Genomic DNA, 25,572 nt, shown 5'->3' with positions numbered 1-25,572 from the left:
GTGCTGCAGACCAAATTATTAGTACAATTTCACTCCCTTTCTTCATTGTCCCCATTGTTATCCAATTAAATCTTCTATTTTTCAGTCTTTTTATTTCTTATAATATTGATATTCAACATCACCTTGTAGGTCGTAACTATAAGATGCCAATTAAAAATATTTCAAGTTGACTTATGACATTACTAAATTATGGGAAATTTAAGGAGTTTTGTTCCTGGATATTTCTATTCTGTTATAACTTGCTACCACCTACAGTTTCTGATGAAAATATTATGAAAACATTTTCTACAGTTGTTGAAGTCATGGAAATACAAACAAACAAACACAAAGTAGATGGGCTTATTTTGTATGATGAACAGATGATAGATTTGGTAGACTCAGCCTCTGATCTGCTCAAGTTCTGCCCCAGAGGTCAATGGAGCTGAGGCAGGTCCTTCAGAAACAATGTAAATTCCTTTCCTGTAACCAGGCTACCCTGGTTTAAAATATCTTTTCATCTCCATTACAAGGATAAACTGATTAGGTCAGTGGCAAAAACTACAGTTACCTTGGCACCAACCTGATATTTTCTGCATCGAGGAGCAAGGGACAATTGTAATTCTCCCTATTTCAATAATTTTTTCTCACTTAAGACAAGTTGTTGAAGAACTAAATACAGTTGTTTTTCTTCGAGACTTTCTACTTGTTTCCCCTGGTGTTAAAAGCTTGACACACTCTTAGACAAAATGAAATAATATTAGCAATGTTATTACAAACTTCAGTTATAACCAAAAGCAAATCATGATGTAAAATACTTCTGTTCATTACCAGTGATTTGATCATGGGTCTGATACATGACCATATTTGACCTTGAAAAAACCTCATAACAAGCTTATTAGGATGTGCACTGATAATTCTTGGTTGCTCTTGGCAAACAGAACGTTTTGCCTAAGGGAAAATTTAAATTCTGGAGCTGCTCTTTTTTTCCTCACCTTACTGTGTAACCTTGAAATAACCTTGAAATAACACAAAGACTAAACTGCAGGTGGTGTTTATTTAAGAGCCTTACGCAGTTTAAGCAAAATCTGGTGTGTCGGAGAACTCTATTTTTGAAAAGGTGCTTTCAAGATGTTATTTTCCTGAGTGAGATGCTTATGAAAGATCTGTCTACAATTTGTTTAGAAAAGCTAATCTGCAGTTTAAAAAAATCTGTTTACATAATTCATCTTAGTATCTGAAAATTTTCTGGTTTAACTTTCAGGGTTTTATTTTTTTTTAAATTTATAATAAACTTTCCCAATGACAGATTAAATTACATGCCCAGAAGCTGTTCTCAAAGGGCAAAGTACTAGAAAGAAATAATGTTAAAGAATCCTGAAGGGAGAGCTTCCAATTTCAGTTCAACAAACAATAAATTCAACAGAGAGGTTGACTTGATCTCTGTTTGTGAAATACAGTATTTTTCTGCGTCTAGATCAGTATATCTTTTTGGCTCAATGCTTTTTTTTTGCAAATGACTTTCATCATCTTCCTGAAAACATTGATTATTAAAATTTAGATGCGATATAAGAAAATGAGTGACCTGTCCAGGGAGTTTATTTTTATACAAGGTAGTCTGAGATCCTGTCTATTTCTTGGACCTTGTAAGGTCCATACCTCATGTGTTGATTTCAGTTACTGAGGAGGTTACTGGGACCTTATAGGCTACGGTGCAAGTTGTTCTGGCAGGTCTTTAACTGATCTTCCCACTTTGGGAGCACAAATGGCAAACTGTTGTTTTGTTATGTTTTCTCTCAAGAGTGTGTGGCATGTTGCCATCTTCCATCTTCTGTGAGTTTCCTGATGACTGTCTTTATGTGTTCTATTAGGTCAATAGAAGAACTTCTTCCTGACTCCCTTGCCTCTTTAGTTGATGAAAATGATAGGACAGTTTCGTGAGCGAATAATTTCTTATCATTTTCTTACTGAAAAACTCTCCCACAAAAGGAGTTGGTTAAGCATTAAACGAACGTTCCACATAGAGCTCTGGCAATGGGAGGAACATAAAAGATTGTTGGGTCTAAAAGGAAGAATCAAATGTTGCTCATCAGTTTTAAACAACACCTAAAGAGCAGACGAAAGGGTCCTCTTTCAGTTTTCCTGAAACCGTGTTGTAATGACAAAATGGTTTTGTGTGTCTGTGTGGTTCTGTTTCTGTTTTGTTTTTGACTTCACAGGAAGAGGTTTAAACATGAAGGCAAACCTTATAGATGTTAGCATGGCTACATTTAAAGCAAAGCTGCCTCTTTTTTTTTTTTTTTTCTTTTCTCTGCTTCCATTTAGGCCTATCACATAATTTAAGAAAACATAAAATTTAACCACAGGAGCGCTAACTATAGTGTGACAAAAAAACCCTGATCAATTTTGTTTTCGCAGCACGATATTATCAAAGATTTAAGAAACAAATTTGCCAGCCTCGGCGAGAACTCTCTGGTAACAGCATAAATGTCTGTGTTGGTTGCTTTTGATTTAAAGGTTTCTTTTTTCATTTGTTTGAGCCCATTTCTTTTCCCCCTCCTTTTAGTTCACTTTATTTTTCATATTCTGTAACTAGCAAGCCTTCATTTTTTAAACCTCTTCCATCTTCCAGTGTCTATTTTCTGTATTTTGGATGGAAAGTTTATGGCAGCAAAGCTGTCATTCTGGCTACCTCTGCTGCAGCTCTTCCTGCTGTTAGGTCATATATGTTTTGGCCGTTGTGTTTATGGACATGATACTAATTGACTGTTTCATGTCCCATTGACTAAGCTTCTCTACCACGCCATTTGATGGACTCACTGTCATAGGGCTCTATGCAACTTTCATTCTGCAACTTATACTGCTTAGTTCCTTCTCAATTCTCCAGTGAACTGGATTGCTCAAGTGAATGGTCATACCAGTCTTGAACTTGCTGTGCCTTTATATTTTATTTTTATTTTCTTCTTTATGTTTCCAGTGGTAGCTTAAGTGGAAAAGAATAAACTCCAGCCATTGCTCCAGCAGCACCATGCAGTATCGTTTGTTACCACCAGAGAATACAAAATATAAAGGCACATTGCATCTCTTATTCTTTGGGGGTGACTGGGGAGATCTGTATCATAAATCCACTACTTTGTTGAAGCCTACCTTTTTATTCATATCAGCTTTCAATTTTGCTTAAACTTCAAGACATCTCAGTTAATGTTTTTCTGTGATTCAGTGATACCTTGCAACTCGAGCCATTTGCTGAGCAGTATCAAGTTATGGCCATGGCATGGGAGATTATTAAAAACGTGACAAACTTATGCACAAATGAATAAATCAGAAAGTGCAAGCTTCATTGACGAAGTACAGTACTTCAAAACTGTGATACAGGCTTTGGATGAATCAAATAATTAAAATTGAGAAAAACAAATCCATGCTGATAAACCAGTACCAAAAGCATATCAAGAAAACTATAAAGGGGGGAAAAAAAAAACCAAGAGTTGAATATGTTAATAATATCTGTTTAAGAACATCGTTGGTGTTGAAATGGTCCATAATGTTGTCATAGAGCCCATACATGAAGAGATGACTAAAAATATGGTCTGTAGAAATCTGCTGTGCTTACTGATACCCTCAACATAAACGGTTGGGATTTGTGTTCAGGAAAAAGAAATGGAAAAGCAAAAGCTTCTATACCAGCAAGCCCGACTCCACGACCGTGGTGCGGCTGAGATGGTGCTGCAGACCATCAGTGCCAGCAAAGGTAAGGTTCCTTGGGTTCCCCTCACAAGTGTCTGTTCTTCAGATTTCCTCGTTGTTCTCAAGGTGCTCCCTCATTTCAATTCCACTGACTCATTTAGTCCTGGGGTTTCTGGTTCATGACTCTATCAGGTGCCTGTTCACAAATACGAGCTCTCATTGTTTACGGAGACCAATGTGAATTTGTTTTTCAGAGTCTTACTATACAGCTTCATTTTCATTCTGTTCTTTAAGTTTTGGAAACTATGTTATAACTAAACCTTAGCAGACTGATCCTATAAAAGGGGGGTGGCCGAGCTTTTTCTTTAAGGTCAGAGAGTCAATGTTTTCAGCTTCAAGGACTATGCAACCTGTCACAGCTCTTCAACTGTGCTGTGTTAGCACGAAAGCCGCCAGACACAATAAGTTAACAAACAGGGTGGCTGTGTTCCAAAACAACTTCATTTACACACAGTTTGTTTACACACACAGGTGGCAAGCTGTAATTTTGTTATGTAATTTATGGTATTTTGCCATAGTTTGCTGACCCTTGATAAAATATGGAGACATTTAAAGTGAGACTTTTTTAACAATGAAGATGCTGTCGTATATCTCAGTAGCCAGCTGTTTCAAGATGATTTTTTTGTACATTCATAATAGCTTCTTTGTGAAAATATTTTAAATATAATTTGTAATGGAAAGGAAAAGTAATGGTGGTATATTCTGTTATTAGGTACCCTTGTCCTTAAATAGAAGATTATTTATATTTCTAAGATAAATAGAGGTGAACAATGAAAAATAAAATACGATATACTGAATAAAATGTTGTGTTATTATCCGAATAACTTAAAATTGAGAATAGTCTGCTTAATAAACCAGACTACAAACATATTAAAGTAAAAGCGATACAATAAAAATGATGAAAGTTCTTCATATATAACATTGTTGAGGGAAGAGGGAGAGAAATTTTCCTTAAAGAAAGTTTTAAGTAGCTCATACTTATTTTAATGTTTATTAAACACATGAGCAATCTTGAATCTTAATAATTTCAGGTCTCAATATTTCAAGATCAGTTGTCTTCCTATTCTGTTACTTCTGTATCTTCTTAAGGTTTCAGTTCTTAGATATTGTAGAGAATTTTTTAAAATGTTGATGCCAAATATGCATTATTATTATTTTATTATTTTTTGGAACATCAGTCAGTCTCCCTCCGCCATTATGAAGATTGCTTGCGGGGGAGCATAATAATAATTTTTAAAGTGCAGCATTGGAGGTAGAATAGGTTAATATAGAAGGTGAAATGATACAAGAAACACTACTTTTTTATATTTTTAGGTGAAACTGGACCAATGGTAGCAGCTACTTTGAAACTTGGAATTGCTATTTTAAATGGTGGGAACTCCACAGTACAGCAGGTAATAGCTTCCAGTCATTCACATAATGTACTTTTCAGACAAATGGACCGTATAGTAAAGAACTATTTGTTGTAAAATGTTTTATTTTCTATGTACAATATGGTTCAATTTTAGTTTATCACGGTACTGAAGAGAAAGCAAAAGAGGGAAAAAGTAATTATGTGATAGTGTTACAAATCCAAACATCAAATGATGTCAAAACATCTGAAAACATCACATGTGGCCTTTTATCATGTCAAGTGAATTCTGGTGCTGAGATATGAACCACTCGCTCACCATGCATTTGCCAAACGGTGGCTATCTGGTTTTGGAACCTGGCAAGGGCAACCAGCTCATTCTGTTCCCAGAATAAGTGATTATATAGCTTTTTAAAAAGGAACAATAAAACAGTCTCTCCAAAACATTTATCAAAAAATAATGTCTCTTGCTTCTGCTTTACTTAAGAAGACCCTCATTACTTAGTATATATATTCAGAAGTCCTTAGATCCGGAGACAATAGTGAGAGATCCTGTAACGTATACTTCTTGTCTACGCGGAACTTGTCTGTTTTCTTTGTAACTTCGAGGATGTATTCCACCATCTCCTTTACTGTAAGCCACATTCCTTTGGTTGAAAAGACGAACGATTGTTTCATTTTTTATTTGACCAAAAGTTATCACACCCCCCATAAATGGCTGTATGATTTTGTGTCTGTGTGTATATGTGTGTCTGTACATCTATGTATCATACATACACTATGTGTATATTTGCTATTTGTGCCTGTGTGTGTGTGTGTGTATATATATGCATATGTGCATATACTTTGTGCGTGTGTATCCTTTACATATTTTGTTTATATTGCCTTTGCTATCTGAAAAATATTACTACTAAAATTTTGTCTGCTTAGCTGAGCCCTTTTTAGAACAGTGTTGATAATAGGAATTGTTCTGCTCTTCAAGATTTGGAGAAAAGCAGTATTCTTATTTCCTTAAACCTTTGAGCATGCTTTCTATCATCTTGTATATGCTTTACATTTGAAATCTCTAATACATTTTAACCATGTCAGAAATAGCTATTTGATTGTGCTATGTAACAGTAAGCTAACAAGACAAAGCATTGCTTTAGCATTTTTTTACATTTATGTTTAACCAAAATTTCGACCATAGATCCTGGATGTCATTCTGAGAACAAAGGAGAAAATTTTAATAGCCAAATGATTCAAATTGTTTTTTCAGTTTAAAGACTATGGAAATGGAAACTGAATTTCAGTCTATAGCATTAGCATATGGCAGTCACCACTCTCAGATTGTAATGCTGTTTTGGGTTTTTTGTTTTGTTTGGTTTGGTTTGGTTTTTTGAGCTGTCACCCAGGCTGGAGTGCAGTGGCGCCATCTCTGCTCACTGCAGCCTCTGCCTCCTGGGTTCAAGCAATTCTCCTGCCTCAGCCTCCCGAGTAGCTGGGACTACAGGCACATGCCACCACACCTAGCTGATTTTTGTATTTTTTAGTAGAGACGGGGTTTCACTATGTTGGCCAGGCTGGTCTCAAACTCCTGACCTCATGATTTGCCCACCTTGACCTCCCAAAGTGCTGGGATTACAGGTGTGAGCCACCGCGCCTGGCCTGTAATGAAATCACCTTGGTGTGGAAACCTGTGAATAACATCTATGGGAATTTTCTTCCCAGTTAACTTGCGAGAAAGTATCTGAATCGCCAAATTACTTTAAAAGTGACCAGAAGAGAATTAAGAGTAATATTACCCCCGACATTTTTGGTGCTTGTGGTCATGTGTAGGGCAACTAACCCTCTTATTCCAAGTTTGTGTAATTATCTTGCTTTGAGGCGTGTGTTCCTACTTCTTGATAACGATGACATTAGTCATGTGTGTACACAGTGAATATTTTCTGTCTTTAGAATGGAAAGCCTGTTTTGGTTGTTTATTTATTTAACAAACAATGAGACTTTTGTTCAGTGGCCATGTGGTTTCTATAATTCCCATAGAAAATGCTTGACTACCTCAAGGAGAAAAAGGATGTGGGCTTCTTTCAGAGCCTGGCCGGCCTGATGCAGTCATGTAGGTAAGGACTCACTTCCTTCTTGGGGTTCTACTCAGTGGTTGTATTTTTTCGAAGCATTTGTTTCTTACTCTGACGATAATTACACATAGAAGAATAGTTAATGATTAACAACACTTTAAAGTGGGATAATCAGCAGTGTCTTCTTTTCTATCTTTTTTTAGGGGGTTGGTAAGATCATAATTAATAACTTACAGAATGGTAATAATGCCTTAAAATAGCTTTCCTATGGTACTATAATCCCAGAACTTTGGGAGGAAGAGGTAGAGGATCCCTTGAGGCCAGCAATTCAAGACCAGCCTAACAGGGCAAGACTCCATCTCTACAAAAAGACTAAGAAAAAAAAAAAAACCTTAGCCAGGCATGGTGGCACACACCTGTACCATAGTCCTAGCTACTCAGGAGGCTGAGGTGGGAAGATTTCTTGAGCCCAGAAGTTTGAGGGTGCAGTGGGCTATGACAGCACCACTACTCCAGCCTGAGAGACAGAGTGAGACCCTGTCTGTAATTTAAAAAAAAAAAAAGACTTCCCCGTGTTTAAATAGGGATCTTGGAGAATTAGTGTATATTCTGTATACTTGAAAATGAGTTGTGTATGCTTTTTTAGAAAAGGAAATTCTATTTAGTTTTATTTAGGAGCTTGTAGACCATTTCTCATTTTATGACTAAATGATCATTAACTCATTTGTGGTAATCATTTTCCTTTTTTTTTCAAGATTTAAAGTCATTCAGACAGCATTTGACTAAGGAATTTGACACACATTTAATGTAACAAGCTATTCCAACTGCAAGAATATAATTATTAGAATTTTATTTCTGCATGTCTGCTAGCTTTGTAATGTACTCCCCATGTGGAAACCTATGAATGCTTTATGTTTGACTTTCATATGGATCATTTCAGTGTAGGCCCAGGGGAGACACTAGTCTGCCACTAAGAGAATGTGGCTGGTAAGCAATGAATGGAGACATGTTTTCAGTGTACGTTAACATTTGGTTCATATTCCAAGATATGTGGTGTTTAGATGTTTGCTCTCCTGAACAAAGAAAATGTTCTATTAGTCCTCTAAATGTTTCTTTTTTCCTTGTTATTATAGTGTCCTTGACCTAAATGCATTTGAGCGACAAAACAAAGCTGAAGGTCTTGGGATGGTGACAGAGGAAGGATCAGGTATTAATGACTTACATTAAAAGGATCACCTGTCTCCCTTCCCTCCCTGAAATGAGTCAATTATCAATTACCTTTCAAGCAGAGAGATACGAAGTTATTTTAAAATCGATGAAATGCTTACATGATTTATTTCAAAGTTCGTAGTTGGACACCCGTCACACCCCAACACCAACCTTCCACGCCGGTCATTAACTCCTTGTGTGCCAGCCCCGTTGCCAGCGGCCTTTCCCCTTGTTGGGTTTTCAATAAGGAATAATGGTTGAATGAAGGATCAAGATCCTTTATTAGAGAATTTTCTGGGAAATCATAAACCACATAGATGAATCTTTCAAGAACATTTGACTTTCTTTGGCCACTTTAGCAAAGTCGGGCTCTCAGATTCTTCTATTTCCTTAGAATAGTCATCCTTTGAGCTCCTTCAGTCTACTCTCATTCCTGTTCTCTCCTCTTCCCTTCCAGCACAGTGATCCTCATATCCATACATGTTTGCAAGTCTAGATTGATAAAAGAAATTAAAGAGCAGTTATTGTGCTTAAATAATTCTGTGCACAAAAGCAGTGATTCACGTGATCTTAGAATTTTTCTCTCTGTAAATAGATGCTGGTATAAACTAGAAAGTTTAGCATGCAATGCATTTAAAGCAGAAATAACTTTTGCTGCCCTTTCATTTTAGGAGTATTTATTAAGAAAAAAATCTTCAATATCTTTTGGTTTGATTTGTTTTTATTCTTTTGTGTTTGATTTTTAAACTAGTTTTACTCAGGGCCCGTGTGTTTATCTGTTTTTGTTTGTTTTGTGTGGTTTGGATATGTCTTCTTGTCAATTACTAGTTTTGGAATATTGGGTCTTTTATTGGACTAATCTTATTTCAAAAAATAATTTTTTCTCCCATCTGCCATTTGTAGTCTGTGTTTATTTCTCTGAAATATTTTCGGATTAACTAATTTATCTACGTATTTTTTTGTTCTCACAAATAGGAAAGAGAATATTTCTTATTGTATTTTAAAGTTTATTATTAATACCCATCCTGACATTGCTACTGCTATGTGGCTCCTGTGCTTATTTTATTTTCTGCTTGACATTTGGATGTACAAGTCTGGTCATCAAATATAAGTCATATGGTTACTTAACTGAGTTAGCCACCTTCAAGACAAATCACTGACACCATTCTATAACTTCTTAGGTTTTCTGGCCTAAGGTTCTGGCCTGAGGTTCAAAAGGACTGACTTTCAAGAAAAATCACCAGAGCCACTCTAAACTTACTTAGGTTTTCTGGGCCCGTCCGGAGAACTTGGAGCCACTGCAGATCCCAGGGCCCATCACCTGCCTACCTCCAGCATCTCTCCAAAGTCCTAAGCAATTTTCAGCTACAAAATCTCTAAAAATGAATGAAGTCTCTGTCTAAAGCCTAACTTCCCTGTCTTGGAATTAGAAATCAATTTCATTTTCCCCTGTAGTTCTTACCTAATGTTCCAGGGGCTCTGACCACAAATCCATCAGTCATTCTTAGTCACTGTTCATATCAGCTCCCAAAAGGAATAGCAGCCACTTAGGTGTATTTTCCTTAGCCTCCTTTCCTTTGTCAGGCAGATATGGATTGGAATAACATTTTCGAGTCCCAATTCAGGAAGAACTTTGTGAGAGTGACCATTCTGATGGGAGAATTCTTTATCTCTCTCCAAATGAGATTGATTTAACTTGTGCATTCTTTTTCAACACATAAGAAAATAATTACTCAAGCCGATTAACACATTTTGTATTATTTCCTTACAAACAGAAAAACAAAAGCAAAATCTCAACTTTTTTTTCTTTTTCCCCATTTCCTTTTCTTTCGACTACTGTAAATGTACTACCCTCCCTTCCTCAGTCATCACTCATGAGCGTGGTAATTATTAAAAATGAACTGTCTTTTGTTTATTTGCTCTTTTATTTGTTAGCTTTGTGTACAGACTTGATAGTGACAATTTTTGTGCATTCTTTTGTGTTGTAGACTGTTTTCATAAGTAGATTATTTAATTTCCATCATGATGCATCCTGTTATTTTTTAAATGCACACATCTAGCTTTCCTCTTTTTCTTTCTTGTTTCTATGAGGATGTGCAGTTATTACGATGTTGTTTCTATGAGGATGTGCAGTTATTACGATGTCAGAGATGAAGGGGCAACAAGCATTTCAATTACGTTTCTGGATTGGTTTTGTTGTCTTACAGTTAAAAACCTTTCCAGTGGGCCCAGCATCTGCAACTGTTGTGTCAATGAATGATCCTAGAATGTGTGCCCTAGTCTCCCTGTGGCGTTTCTGTCTTGAACGTACTGTGGCTTTATGGCTGCACGGATTGGTGCACGGGAAATCGGTGACATATTCAAGGGGGACGTGACAAGCTGAGTCCCCTCCTCACCAGTGTGCTCTGCCAGTTGCCTTCCAAAGATTGGGAGGTCTACTGAGTTTTTCTCTATTCCTTTGAAAATCTTCCAGATTGCAAATCATGTAACATCAAAACAAATTTTTATTTTTGCGACTGAATTCAAAGAGCAGTAGAAACAACAGCAACTATTTGCTCCTCAAACTAATAAACTAACAAAGATGCCAATAGTAATTCAAAGTAGTTTCTGAAAGACATTTTATGCAATGGAAATAAGGGATCAGATTTTAGATAGTGCCCAGGACGCCAACAAGGCTTCCAAGATTAAATTGTGCTTTCTGAATACATGCTGTTGCCTTAATCAAGAGACCTATTAGGAGCATATGTAAGGGCCACTCATTAGCTCTATTAATATTACAGTATTTTCCAGATTGTTTTAAGAATTCCTATACAGACTCTTTTGGCATGTTTAAATATATCTGTTTTGAGACCACTCTTTTGTTTAAGATGCTATAAAAGTTAAAAAAAAAAATCCTATACACACTCATAGGAGAAGAAAAATCAATCATCCCTCTTGGAAGGGATAGAAAAGGCTGAAAAAGCAACAGCTGTTAGTGATGTCACTTACTTCAACACTTGAGGCTCAGAGAGCATGGGCTTAGCACTGAGAAAATAATCTACTGTATCTGAATCTCCTACATCCTTGCCCACTGTTTTTATTAGGCTAAGTCTCTTCCTAATGACAATAATACAACCATAAATTATATAGCCATGGAAAATGTATAAGCTTAAATGTATGATACCCGCAACTCTCCAATGAGGTAGCTATTACCTTGATTTTATAGATAAGGAAACAGAGGAACAGAGAGGTTTCTTGACTTGTCCAAGTTAAACAGCTAAGCAGCAAGGCTGAGACTGAAATGCAGGCATTCTGCCTCCCACTGTTTCATTTACAGATCCCATGAGCCAAGTCACTTCCCTCCCATCTTTTCATATTCTTTGGGGGCTTACTTCCTGTCTACCACTGCTTTTTTTTTTTTTTTTTTTTGCCCCTTGACTTATTGTTTCTTTGTTTAATTATTTTTGAGATGGAGGTTTGCTCTGTCGCCCAGACTGCAGTGCAGTGGTGCGGTCTCAGCTCACTGCAACCTCCACCTCCCAGGTTCAAGCGATTCTCCTGCCTCAGCCTCCCAAGTAGCTGGGATTACAGGCATGCCACCACAATCAGCTAATTTTTGTATTTTTAGTAGAGATGGGGTTTCACCATCTTGGCCAGGCTGGTCTTGAACTCCTGACCTCAGGTGATCCACCCACCTCAGCCTCCGAAACTGCTGGGATTACAGGCGTGAGCCACCACACCTGGCTGCCCCTTGACTTATTGTTCTTTGTCCCTTTCCGGGACACAAATCTCTTGCCACATTTTGCATTTATTGTTAAGTTTCAAAATTGCTTTTGAACTTTTTATGGTTACAAATGTTCCTGACCTGGTATTGAGATACCATGAGGAACCATGTTTTCTTTGAGGTTTGTATATAAAGATTTCAGTTGAATTATTTATACTGTTTTTTTCTACTGCCATTACTGTCATGCAAGTTTGACTTGTGTCCCCTTTTTAGACTAAGTTTCTCTCATTTCTACAAAAGCCGGAGCCTCCCAAGTTTTTTTTTTTTAAAGGTTCTTCAGGAAATGTGTTAATTTGTAATATGCTCAATGTTGTCTGTGCTGTGTATTTTATATTTATATGTGTTTTCTTTTAATGATCTAATCAAGTTCAAAAACAAAACCTGTATGAATATTTAAAATGTCATTCCATTCTTGGATTTTTTAATTTTTTTTTTATCAGAACCATTAACCCCATTACCAAATCATTATGACATTGAAAGTGCAATTTTCCTGCTTTCAAAATTCTTCTTGGAATATAACAGAGGATATTGAATTTTGTTTTTGATCATCATCAGGTAGTCCTGGACTTCATAAAAGCAAGATGAAGTTTTGAAGTTGATCTGATTTCTTAAAAATAGTTTGATTTTTTAAAATCCTCACTACAACATGAACTACCAATTAACCTTCCCCACCTTTCTATCTGTATCTGATAATTTGTTTCACTGAGGTGCTTACTGATACATTTATAATCATCTAATCAAATTTATGTAAAGTTGAAGCAACACAAATTAATTAAGCAAAAGGATTGAATTGATCTTTAAGTATTGGTTACCCTAACTTTTTGTTACTGTTTTTATTGCTTAGTAATTTATGGGCTACCTTTTCCTCAAGGGTTTCCAAATACTTTCACAAGTGTAGTTTAGTATTCTGTGTACCTTATTCTGCCATTCTTGTGGGTAAATTTTCTCTTCAAGGAAAACTTGTGATGTTGGTTCATGGCACCAAATGTTTTCTTCACATCCTTACACAGTTTTTAAACTTTGAAGCGCTCATTTAAATTAGAGTGACTATTATGTGCTAGATGGTGTCCTAAGCATTGGAAATGATTTAGGAGCTCAGTACTGTGCAGACAGACTTGTAAACAAGTAACTTCAGAACAATGCTTTATGCATATAAAGGAATTTAGGTGGAAGTACCTAGCTGCTGGGATGTGGTGGGAGAAACATCACAGAAGTGACATGTTGTCCGAGTTAGGAATCAAGCTGGTGGATAAGGAAGGCAAAGACATTCCAATATGAGGGAACCGCATATGCAAAGTTCAAGGTACCAAACATGGCAGAGAATGGTGACTAAGCTGTTGTGAAGGAATGTTCAGACTAGAGGATGGAAAGATAGCACGTGGGAGGCCACAGAGGACCTTCTCTGCCCTGCCAAGGAATCTGCACTTTTTCTGAGGCCATAGAGAGCCGAGCCCTTAAATACCACTTAAGTGACACTGTATGTGTTGTTAAATGATCCACCTAGAATTGAGTTCCTAACGTTTATTGTTCAACTAATGCTTCTGATAGACTCCACTAACAAAAAGTACAGTGTAGATTTCCCATTTCTCAGTCGTGCTACTAAATAGAAATTGACTCTTCCAAAGATAGTGACCAGCATTATTTCCTTCATGGCAGTGGGAGAGCTCTGAGTTATGCCTAATGATAGATTAGAGGGAATTCTTCAGAGTAGATTTTTCATACAGTTAAAGAAATCCATCTGTTTACCAGGGAAGTATGATAATTGGATTCGTGCTTTTGAAAAATTACTGACAGGTAACATTGTGTAAGATAGGTATCAGAGTCTCAAGGCAGGGAAATCAGTAAGGATGTTGATGAATGGAATGGATGAAAAACAGTAAGAATTTCAGTAAGAGTCTTGACAGCCAAGAAACGTAGGCTTCGGCTATAAGAGAAACAACATGCATATCACATTTGAAAGCAAAGGGATTTTTTTTTTCCTCTCCAGCTAGTTTAATTTGTTTAACAGAATATACTTTAATTCTGTTATCCTTGGGACAAACCTAATTTATTTCACATAGTGGTCGTTTTTGTTGTCTTGGCATCGGAAAGAGGAATGCATTGTATACACTGCTGTCAGATTGTTAACTAAATCTTAATAAATGCACTCAGTGGAATTAATAGAACTGCTGGTCATACAACCTACAGAAATTCTGTAACTTGGAAATTTAGGTCATTTGACCAAAGGCTTCACATTTATTTCTTTTGTGCTTTGTAGACTTCAAAGCACTTTTAATTGTTTGAGCCAATTCAATTCTCCCAACAGTCCTATGAAATGAGGAGTGGAGGAGTTTGTTAATCTCCATATCGACATGATGAAACGAAGGCTCAGAAGAGTTAACTGACTAAAGTCACATATCTAGAAATGGTTTTCCTTTGATTCTGAAATTGATGAAAACAAGTACGAGTTCACAATTTAAATAACATATAGTATGTGTGATGATAATTAGTCAAAGATTTTTTTCGTTACTGATGCTAACTTTACAACATTTAGAAACTATAGCACACTGAATTCAGAAAGGTCATATAATACTGAAATTATCTGTTTATTTCCTGTATCTTCCATTAGACTGTGAACTTCTTCAGGTTCGAGATTATGTTCACCTCACAAGGTGCCTGCCATAGAAGAGACACTTAGTGCAAGTTTATTGAGGTTTACCGGAATCATACTCTTTACCAGCCGATGGCTGTAGGACATTAGTTATTTAATATCTTGGTTGTTCACTGAACAACAAAATGGCATTACATTTAGCTAATTTATAGGATTCTAATAAACCTGAATTGAAGTGAGATAACATATCTAGCACATCATAGTCACTAACCAAATATTAACAGTAGACTTATTTTTTTAATTTACTTTTTAATAGAATTGTAATATAATTGAAGCAGTCATACTTAAGCCACTTAAGCGACAATATTAAAACTTCCCATATGGAATAAAATACCTGACTTTTCACTATTTTAAAATATTTTTAGCATTCTTCAGTTTTGGCAAGATGCAGAATCGATCTTTAAGTCCTCTCCAGATCAACAATCAGCATAATTTCCTCTATGGCAGTGGGGTGCTTTTGAGTCAACTTTATAGAGTATAGGGGATCCTTTAATGTGGCCAGTCCTGTACTTCACGACTCACCTTTTACCTGTGCGTTATTGTAGATATTGACATGACAGGACCTGATAATGAGTGTTAGTCTTTTGGAGTCTATCTTAATTCACCAATGATAGGTAGAACAGTGGCCTTTAAAAATGTATTAACTTTATTAGATCTTTAAAATAGGACTTACTGTTTCACTCTTAGCTTGATTAAACACAATCTACCTAGATTATTTCCAGGAAAACATTGTAATTTTGAGAACCTTTTAATCCATGAAGATGGTGTTCAGGAGATAGATACACAGTTAATAAATTCAAATCGCTATGTTCAGCAGCTTGGTATGATATTTCCATATTTTTTAGTGTTATTGCCACTGCACCTAATATATTAACCTTTCCACAATTTACAAAAAATTACCACAGATTGTGAAGAGCCAGGGACATAGACAGGGTACATGTTATCTTTATTTTAGACAAGAGAAAACGAAGGTGCAAAGAATGAACTCCACAGCAGCAGCAATATTGGAATACCTCTCCCTTTATTACAGTATTAAAAATCTTAAGCCTCTTATAAAAATGAAACCAAAGGAATGTCCTTCACAATATGTACCTTGAGCCCTCGGGCAGCAATTACAAATCGTGATTGACCAACGTAAGAGCACTTTCAACTACATGTTACTTCATTCCGTTATTTGTTATTGATCTTAGTTTCCATCTTACAATGGAATTTCTTTTGCACACATCACAAAATAGACTGCTGATCCTGTACCTTCTGCAGACATAAAGCCATCATCCATCTCTGTTATTCTACCACTTATTTGCAGCATGGGCAATGGCAGCATTTTAATCAGATAGGAATGTCTTCATGAAGCAACAGCACCCCAGCTTATACCTGGTATCACCTGCTGGTAAATGAAGGCCTGACTCGTCCCCTCCCTCACCCCTCCCCTCTTCCCATTGTTCTACGATGTGCGGTGTGTCCTTATATAAGTGAAGTTACTTGTACGTGTTTCGGTATACAGTCAAGAAAATACTGTGTGTGTCAACAATAAATAAAACCTTATGTTATAAATCGTTATTGTGCAGAGTATTTTTAGGTACACAGGTAGATTATATTTATTTCACTGTTTTTCTGAATACTTTCTGGTAAGGGTTACTCCTTTCACATTGAATATATGAACACTTAAAGTGTGTACGTGGTTTATTGAATTGTTGTTTGAAAACTAAAACATTGCAGATGGGCTCACAGGGAAAGAATCAATAAGCCTATGTGACAAACTCATAATATTTTGATTTAAATATAACTTTAAAGACTCTTCTGATTAAAGTGACTCATGAAAATGGTACTAAGTATCACCAATGAAGAGTTTAGTTCCTTTATTTGCCTAAAACATTCTCCCTTTTGTTTCCTATCCTGTCGTGAATTTAAACACTGAGGAATGGACTTATCAGCCAACTATGGGAGATTCAACACAACAGTGTGCCTGTAACACTTAAACTTGCCACAACGTCTGATTTGCATACTTGGTGATTGTAGCGTAGTCACCAAATTTCATATCTTGTGGGCTAACAGGGAAATGAGTACAGTGATTTTATGTACTTTTTTTAATGTTTATATTAGTTTTCAAAATGGTTTTGCTTCCTAACCCTACCATTATATGAAGCCTCTCACTTTGAAAGTCACAGACTGCGGACTGGTAAGTCCATCAGCTCTCTGTCGCTGTGATCACTCATGATTTCACTTAAAGTAAACATACGATCATTGCATCGTTTTCTTTCTCAACCCAAAGTATTTCCATTCTGTAAAAAGTTCTCATTTTTTAAACTACTTTAGTCCATTCATTCACTGGCTATCTTGTCATTTTTGCTTTTAAACAAATTTAGATTTTGGAGCAGGTGCTCGTAATGTGGAACTTTTTTGTTTGTTTGTTTGTTTTACTTCCCCACGGACACTTTCTGTTTTGAAAATCAGCTTCATTTGTGTGGTGCTATTCTGAGTTTCTTTCCTTGTGTTTTTGCTTTCAAAATAACTTGTGATCACGAGACATTTAAATTGAAATATAAGTAAACTGAGCCCTTTAATGAGGTTTTTCTCCTTGCCCCCAAAATACTTGTTTGTGTTGGATGATGCAGAGAAACCTCTGTAACTAGGGGATGCCTTTTTTTTCACCTTTTCTATGTTAGTTTTAGCTCTCACAACACGAGCCACCAAAGTCTTTCTTTTGGTTTCATATTTAGAATTAAGGTTGTTTGCCATTTCCTCCTCCTATGGAAGTAATGCTCAAACCAGTCACATCTCTATTTTAGATTTCAGAAATCTTTCCTTTTTTTTTTTAATTCAGTAGACAGCCTGATAACAAAGTTAATTAAAACAAGTTAATCAACAATTTTCTAGCGATTTACAGCTTTCACAAAAATCCATGAATTATTTTTTTAGTGAAAGAAACTCTTGGCCCTGCTTTTTTGGATACACAGAATACTTTCCATTGAATCATTTGGCCACAATCCAGGTACAAAGCAAATTTAACCTGCGTGAGAGACGCAGAGAAAGGTCCCTTGAGACGCAGAGAAAGGTCCCTTCTATGCACACCTTGCCAAATACAAGAACATAAAGAAAGAAAGAAGCAAAGTTTAAGCCTTTAGGTCGTTTGTAAAATGTTGCCAATCCCATGCTGCTACTTTTAACAGAGAAGTCTGAGTTTTAAAATTCAAACCTTCTTTTCTTACAAAGAAAAAGAGCGTCTATCTGCCAAGCGCATGATCTTATGAGCTTCAGATAGCAAAGTGGCTATGACCTGTGACTGTTTTTGGTTCAGAACAATGCTAGATCAACATGCAAGTTGTATGGAGGTGGGGACAGAAAGGGAGGGGCAGCCTGGGGTGGTTGGTAATGTCTGATCCCTCTGGACTTCCCGCAGGAGAAAAGGTTCTACAGGACGATGAGTTCACCTGTGACCTCTTCCGATTCCTGCAGCTACTCTGTGAGGGACACAACTCAGGTTTGTGAGTCCCCAAAACTTCTGATGCTACTAAGGCATAAATAATGTTTTCAAGCCAGTAATAACAGGAACCTGTTAGTTCCAATTATGCATCATTCTAGAGACAACAAATTGTTCTAGAACGTGTCTCTGCATTGGGCACTGGGACATTTTATACATTGCTTCCCTGCTTTCACAGTCCTTGGATAGGTATTTCACTTGAGTCTTATCAATTATTTTGATGTTAGGGAAGACACATGAGGCTGGGCGCGGTTCCTCACTTGTAATCCCAACACTTTGGGAGGCCGAGGTGGGAGGATTGCTTGAACTTAGGAGTCCAATATCAGCCTAGGAAACATAGCGAGACCCCCATCTCTACAAAAAATTTAAAAAATTATCCAGACATGGTGGTGCGTGCTCATAGTCCCATCTGCGTGGGAGGCTGGGGCAGGAGGATTGCTCAAGGCCAGGAGTTTGAGGCTACAGTGAGCTGTGATTGCCCCACTGCACTGCAGCTTAGGCAACACAGCAAGATCCTGTCTCTCAATAAAAAAAAAAAAAAGATGATTTATGAAAAATATAAATAGTTATAGAGTAATATAGAGCATTATTTCTTTTGTACCACCTGTCTTTACCTTGAGTGTACACATACTTCATTGTACTACTTAACATAATGTATCTCCATTAGTTGTTTACACATCTAACTCTCTAACAGGCTTGTGCACCCCTGAAGGCAGGAACTCTGTCTTAATTTTATCTTGGCTGACCCCAGCACTTTGCACAGTACTGAGGAGTAAGCGATTAATGAATAAATAATTTCCTTCTTATATCCTCAAGGATAGCAACCTTTTTCAATCATTCATTTGCCCAGAGCTCTAGAACTAGGAATAAGGAAACTGATATTAGAAACATCAGAGACAAAAATTGAATATTGATCATCTATGGAGCACGCAGATACTCTTTTGGGGTGATCACTTTTTATGGAAAATATAAATTATTTTCATATTAAAACTATTAGATAAAAACACTGCACTAACCCACAATGATTTTGCCGCAGAAAACATTTGCCTTTGGAGTTCTTAGAATAACTCAATTTGAACTTCTGAGCAAGCATTAATAACATTTTTTTTTATCTTGCATAGATTTTCAGAATTATCTGAGAACTCAGACTGGCAATAATACAACTGTCAACATAATCATCTCCACTGTAGACTACCTACTGAGAGTTCAGGTATGTTGCTTTCTATATTAGTAACAAATTAAAAGGGTTGATATGTTGAAACAATACGGCAGAGTTTTAATGTATTTTGGTTTATAACTAGAAAGGAGTTTTTGAGATAGTTTATCTCTGATCACAATCTCTCAGCAATTCTTAGAGCAAAACTGCCACTGTTATCTCCACTCCTGATCCTGCCTCCTACTTTTGCTCATATTTTATTTCTGTAAGTAGAGATTCTTCCCCTCTGTTTCTTTAGCTTGATGGTATTTTAAAGTCATTTGCATTTTATAAAGCACTTTTATACTCTGCTCCTTCTTCTACAGTTGTTAGACAAATTGGGGAAGAATGTTTGGAACATTCATAGGAATAGGAAAGAAAGGCTTTGTAACTACTACCAGATACTGAAATTTCACAGTCTAAGGTCACTTCTTTTCAGATGTCCTAATATTTGCATTAATTTTCATACCACATTGCTTAAAAAATCTCTGATATTTTGATCATATTTGAGAATGTTACTCAAACTGAATTGAAGATGTAGGCCTCTTAAATAATGAGAGCCCTTTACAACTTTTTTTCCCCTCATTTTATTTATAAGCCAAACCAAGCACAGTATTTTAAAAACTATAAATGCAGACTTTCAGCTTTTTCCTTAATCTTTTGAGTGTGTAATATCACAACCTTTTTTTGCTAACTGAAAGCTTAATGTGGTGGGGGAAGGTCCATTTTGAAGTCAGTACACCAAGAAGTGTTGCTGAAAACATATTTGCAATTTTAAAAATTGTCTGAAAACCCAAACGTAGTTCACAGGCTGAACTAAATTGGATTATTTGCTTATCCAACCAACATTTCTTTAAAATGTACGTTATTGTTAAATACATCTGGTTTATAGAGATTGATCTTATTTAGATAATTGTTTATAATGATTAGTATTTACAAGCAATCCAGCCAGTTTTCTCAGGGACAGGTGCAAAAGCCATGGATATCAGCGAGTTCTCACTGATGAAATGTTATTGGCTTTGTTGGAGAAAAAGGAGGTCAGATGTCGGTACCCCAAAAAAGATTATTCCATGATTCATCTATTTTCTCTGCTCACGTAGTAAACATCTAACTTTGCTCATGGATAAATATGCTCCAGTCTTAATGAATTCTTATGTTTATGAAGTTCAGGGTTACCAGACAGTAATTTTCAAAGCTAAGTTTTCTTCTGGTCTTCTCTTCAGTTGTTAGTTATATCTAAGAAGGAGGTTCCCATATTGTATGTTTAGGAAAATCATTGAAGAATGATATTTAATTCACAGATGTTTTTGTTTGCTACCATATCTATTATTTAAAATACTTCTCAAGCATAGAGTCCCAGACTGGTTAGTCAATGGTAACTTTAGAATGTGACTGAATAATAAACAATATCATCTCTATTTCCCAGGAATCAATTAGTGACTTTTACTGGTATTACTCTGGGAAAGATGTTATTGATGAACAAGGACAACGGAATTTCTCCAAAGCTATTCAAGTGGCAAAGCAAGTCTTTAACACTCTTACAGAGTATATTCAGGTAAACATTTAAACATAGCTGCTATCTGTAGCACTGAATTCCTCAGAAAAATGCAGTATGTCTAGAGTAGTTTCCATATCTCCTATTGACCCCTTTCCGAGTTTCTTTGCAAATTGCTACAATTAAAATATTAGGTTGAGATGTGCATTTATATGGAATGAAATTGCTTCACCATTTGGCAGGTTGAGATATGGTTAACTCCTTAGAGGCATGGACTGTGATATTAGCTCTATTGCACCTCCAGGGCCTGGTATATATATTAAGCACTTAGTAAATATTAAGGAAGGAAGGGAGAGCAGGCACAGCATTAAGCCATTCTTTCTAGTATTCCACTAAAAGTGAGAAGAAGTTTCATAGAAACTTAAGAAAGAGAAGAGCGTTTGAAAACATCGCATATGTATATTATAGATAAAATTCCAAATACCATATAGAATATTCTTTTCTGTTTTACATCGATTTGTTTTATGTTCTCCTTGAACTAAGCTTCTAGCCTTAACTTCGGATTTTTTTTAAGATTTGATAAAATTCTGGATTTTTCTTCAATCAGCAAAACTTTGCTGATGACCAGTCATCTTTCCTTTCTGTCTTGTCTCAGTGGCCCATATTACCCTGAATCATTCACTATGTTTGACGTGTCCCATGCTAAGGATAAAACAGGAGGGAGAAACTTATAATTGGCTTTGTGAGACTAAACATAAGCTTGTGGGGAGAAGAAAGGTTAAGTTAAAAATAAATTGTATCCCAGGAGCCTAACAGTTACAGCTGTTTCAGTAAATAAATGACTCATGGCCAAGTACAGCCAACCAAGAGTAAGTGCTGTAGAGGTAGGAAGACGTCCTCTAGGCTCACTCTCCTCTGCATTCGGTCCCTTGGAAGCATGGCACTTTTTGGATTATTTTTTGCCTTGTTGGGGAAGAGGAACCTTATTTCAGCACTTCCAGATGGAAAAGTCGCAGTTGATAATTCTAATAACATTTCCTTTAAAATCAAATAAAAGTGAAAGCTTCAGTCAGTTTTGGTCTACTCATAGTCCCATTTCCTTACCTCTCCTGGCTTTCATTATTGCTTTAGTATTCGCATTCATGCCTAGAATGATACCAGTACAACAATATTCGTGTGTCACGTCCTGAATAAATAACAGGATTGACTGATGGCATTAGCAAGCCACTGGATTTTGCAGAAATGGGAATCAGGATGATTTCTATAATATATTCCAAATGAAACATAACCGCCATTTCAGCTAAGAGTGGGCATTTCTTTGTTCCTAAAATAATTGAGATTCCTGAATTTATCGAAAGCTAGAAGCATCCATTGAGCCCTTACTATGTGCAAAACTCTTTATTAGGTGTTGTCATAGAACACGGATTTCTACGTGAATGTTCAAAGGATATTGGATAAAGTCATGGCTTATCATGCTTGGTTCAATAAGAACCAAAAAAAAAAAAAAAAAAAAAACAGAAGTAACAAGTAACTTCTCTTGTTACTTTTTTATATGACATATTTTAAAATAACAATCATGTGAAATATGTATTTTGGAATAATTTTAGGTATTCAGAAGAGTTACAAAGATAGTACAGAGGGTTTCTGTATATGATTCACCCAGCTTTCCCTAGTGCTGACGTTTTATATACTCATGGCACTTTTGTCAAAACTAAGAAATTAACATTGGCACATCCCGTTAACTAAATTACGGCTTTCTTTTGATTTTACCAGTTTTTCCATTCATGTTCTTTGTTTTTTAAAATTCTGGGATACAATCCAAGTAACCACATTACATTTAGTGAAATATGGTTTAGAGAAGTTTGCCTTAGTGGCATATCTGCTGATAAATATTGATACCATGAAGATAAGCTTATCGTTAGCCTCGTGCTTCTTCTAGACTGCCTTTTAGATTACAGCATTGCATATTGCTTTATTATTCAAACTTCTAACTACAGCAAGTTATATAAGGGGGAGATCCAACACCATTGAAATAAATGGAATTACCTGTAAGATTGTAATCCCAGTTTAATAAAAGGGGAAGAATTGTTTGAGTAAGAGGACGTTGTATTGTCGAGGTTCCTAGAGTAAGACCATGAGGTAGTTGTTGAGAAGAGGGAAAGCTTGATCTGTCCTTGGCACAGGTCTTTCTGGTAGTTAGCAAAGGTTTTCCATGTTGCAGGCACATACATCATGAGAAAAAGAATGCAAGGCAGCAGGCTAGGGAGTTTACAGCTCCCAGAAGCTGATGACCTAAGGTTGAGCTAGCCCTAGAAAGGACATTCTGTGTGTTTCGGGTTTTAGAAGAAGAAATGGGTACTTTGGTTCTGGGCTTGCGACTCTGTCACGTGAGGGTTGGCCAGACAACTTTTGGTCACCTAGGGGTTGCACGAGAGCATAACCCCTTGTAATACTTCAACTTTTGATTTAAACCTTACCTATCACAGGAAGAAAATTATTTCTGACTTGAAGAAAAAACAAGTTTATATTCCTAAAAATGGCTTTCTAGTGTTCACCTAATAGCCTCTTGCACTTTTCATCCTCCCTCATTTATATGCCATTGGAATACCAAACTGACAGTGAACATCAACCACAGGAAAACCCTAAAGATCTATTGCTTTCAAACCAGAGCTGTAATAGCCATTTTGGACTAATTACAACCAGGGATGAAGGAAACTATAAAACTACTATATCTGGTACATTAAATGAACTGGATTTAATGACCTCCAGATTAAAATAACCTGATTCCTTCTCACCACTGTCCCTTCAGACTTGCTCTGTTGACCATTTCTTTACCACTAGAAGGAATCTTGTGCACTGACCACTTTCAGATAAATAAAATCATGTCAGTCACTTTGTCACAAAAATAGTCTCATTTCAGTAAAGCTTCCCCTCATTCTTGGGCCTCATTTTCAGCTGGAAAACGTGGAGTGAGGGTGTGGGCAAGAACTCCCATCTGGATATTGTTCATTCTGGAGGGAGTCCAGTCTGCGCTTTTTTTACTCTCTCCCCTCAAGGCTCTTCTCTCTCTTTCCCTTTCCCCTCCTGGTTAACCCCAGGCTTCCTCTGGGTTGGAGCTGTGGGAGAGAGGAGGTAAAAGGAAGGAAAGGTCTCCACTGGGCACATGTAATCCCAGAGTGCACCATGGAGCTGGCCCTCTGCTGTGATGTGTTGTATTTTTTCATCTAACATGCAAGCCTGGCCCTCTTAGTCCTCCAGTGCCTGGAAATGACTCTTCTCCCATCCAGTTTAAAGTTATTCCGTCAGACCTCATGCATCTGGTGGCTCCCATCCACCTTGGAATTCTGTCACCATTTCAGACTGATTTCAGATGGGGCAGAATGGCCCCTTCCTGAGTAGTCCATATAAGAAACACACATCTTTTTTGTCACATGCTGTCTGTCATGCTTTCTAATACCAGACCTTATGCTTCCCAACTTCAGAAGACAGAAACTGAGCTCACATGATGGCTCTCCTGAAGCCTCTTCTCTCACTTGCTGTAAGGGGATGCAGAAGTAAGGAAATGGAGAGGCTCAGCACATGGAGAACCCCCTCCAAAGTCTCCCCCTTTTCAACTCCAACCCCTTTATATCCTTAGAGTGGAAAGATCTATTTTTAGTCACCCCTTTTGCAGATAGTCTACTGCTTTTGTAATACATGGGTACATGTCATTCTCATAATCATATGAGAACACATAGTCAATATCTCAGCTGTAGGGCGTCAAGAGATACTGAGACAGGAAAAAGTTCTATTTCAGCATCTTGGATATGGCCATCTCTTCCAATCACTTGTTTCTAGCATAAGATCTGAAATGTTTTTATGTGGTCTGCAATTTAAAGTTATTATGAGTTGTTATTTGCCTAAAGGAATGAAGGAATTTGAAGTTAAGAACAGTATTGTATGTACTTTTTTCCTTTCTAAGTAAAATCCCTGTTATTTTCATGGCTGATGTAGATGGGTTTACAAAACTGAATGATGGTAGAAGTTTTTCACTGGAAAGTGAAAATAGAAATCGGCTCCAAGAAAACAGTCTGGCTGCTACAGCAGATCCACTCTAGTATTGGTACTTCAGACGTGTCAGCTAAGAGAACAAAGTTAGGCTTGTTAAAAGATAAACTTAGGCACAATAACATCTTACGAAGTTTATCTGAGCATTCAACTATTTATGAATTGAGCAACACCAGAACACTAATGGTTCAGCCCTTCACCAAGGGTGGGGGAACTTTTATAAGGCGCTCCTGGAAGCAAGACAAGCAAAGAGATTTGATTGGTAAAAGTGGGACGTTCCTAGTTAGAAGTTGGTTGGCAGTTTCTGACTGGTGAACTCTAGTTAGAAGTTAGTTGGCAGTTTCTGATTGGTTAAGCTTAAATTTACACTGAGTTGGGATTTGGTTTTCTTAGGGAGGAACCCAAGACACTGGAGCCATCTCAACCTAATGATCTCTCAATTAGTTATTTGAACCACTTCCAATTGTCTTGGATTCTGGATTCATGAAATTAATAAACAAGTATTACTCTTTTAAAACACCTCAATGGTTGTACCATTTGTAAAACAGTTGTCCAATTTAGAAAATGTTGAAGAGGATTTTTTTCTCTATGTGAATGCTTT

General features: G+C 36.7%; 1 protein-coding gene across 1 annotated transcript in view; it reads left to right on the top strand.

Moving 5' to 3' along the window:
• The window catches only part of RYR2 (ryanodine receptor 2 (cardiac)), a 620,934-nt gene that overhangs the window by 529,980 nt on the left and 65,382 nt on the right, over positions 1-25,572 (top strand). Inside the window, 7 exon segments of the mRNA XM_011976391.1 lie at positions 3,625-3,724; positions 5,035-5,114; positions 7,097-7,173; positions 8,265-8,338; positions 18,154-18,234; positions 19,356-19,444; positions 20,856-20,984. Coding sequence (XP_011831781.1) covers positions 3,625-3,724; positions 5,035-5,114; positions 7,097-7,173; positions 8,265-8,338; positions 18,154-18,234; positions 19,356-19,444; positions 20,856-20,984 — 630 coding nt within the window.

This window comes from Mandrillus leucophaeus, unplaced genomic scaffold, assembly GCF_000951045.1.
Source record: "Mandrillus leucophaeus isolate KB7577 unplaced genomic scaffold, Mleu.le_1.0 Scaffold165, whole genome shotgun sequence".
Classification (NCBI taxonomy): domain Eukaryota; kingdom Metazoa; phylum Chordata; class Mammalia; order Primates; family Cercopithecidae; genus Mandrillus; species Mandrillus leucophaeus.
This window is presented reverse-complemented; position numbering and strand designations above follow the sequence as displayed.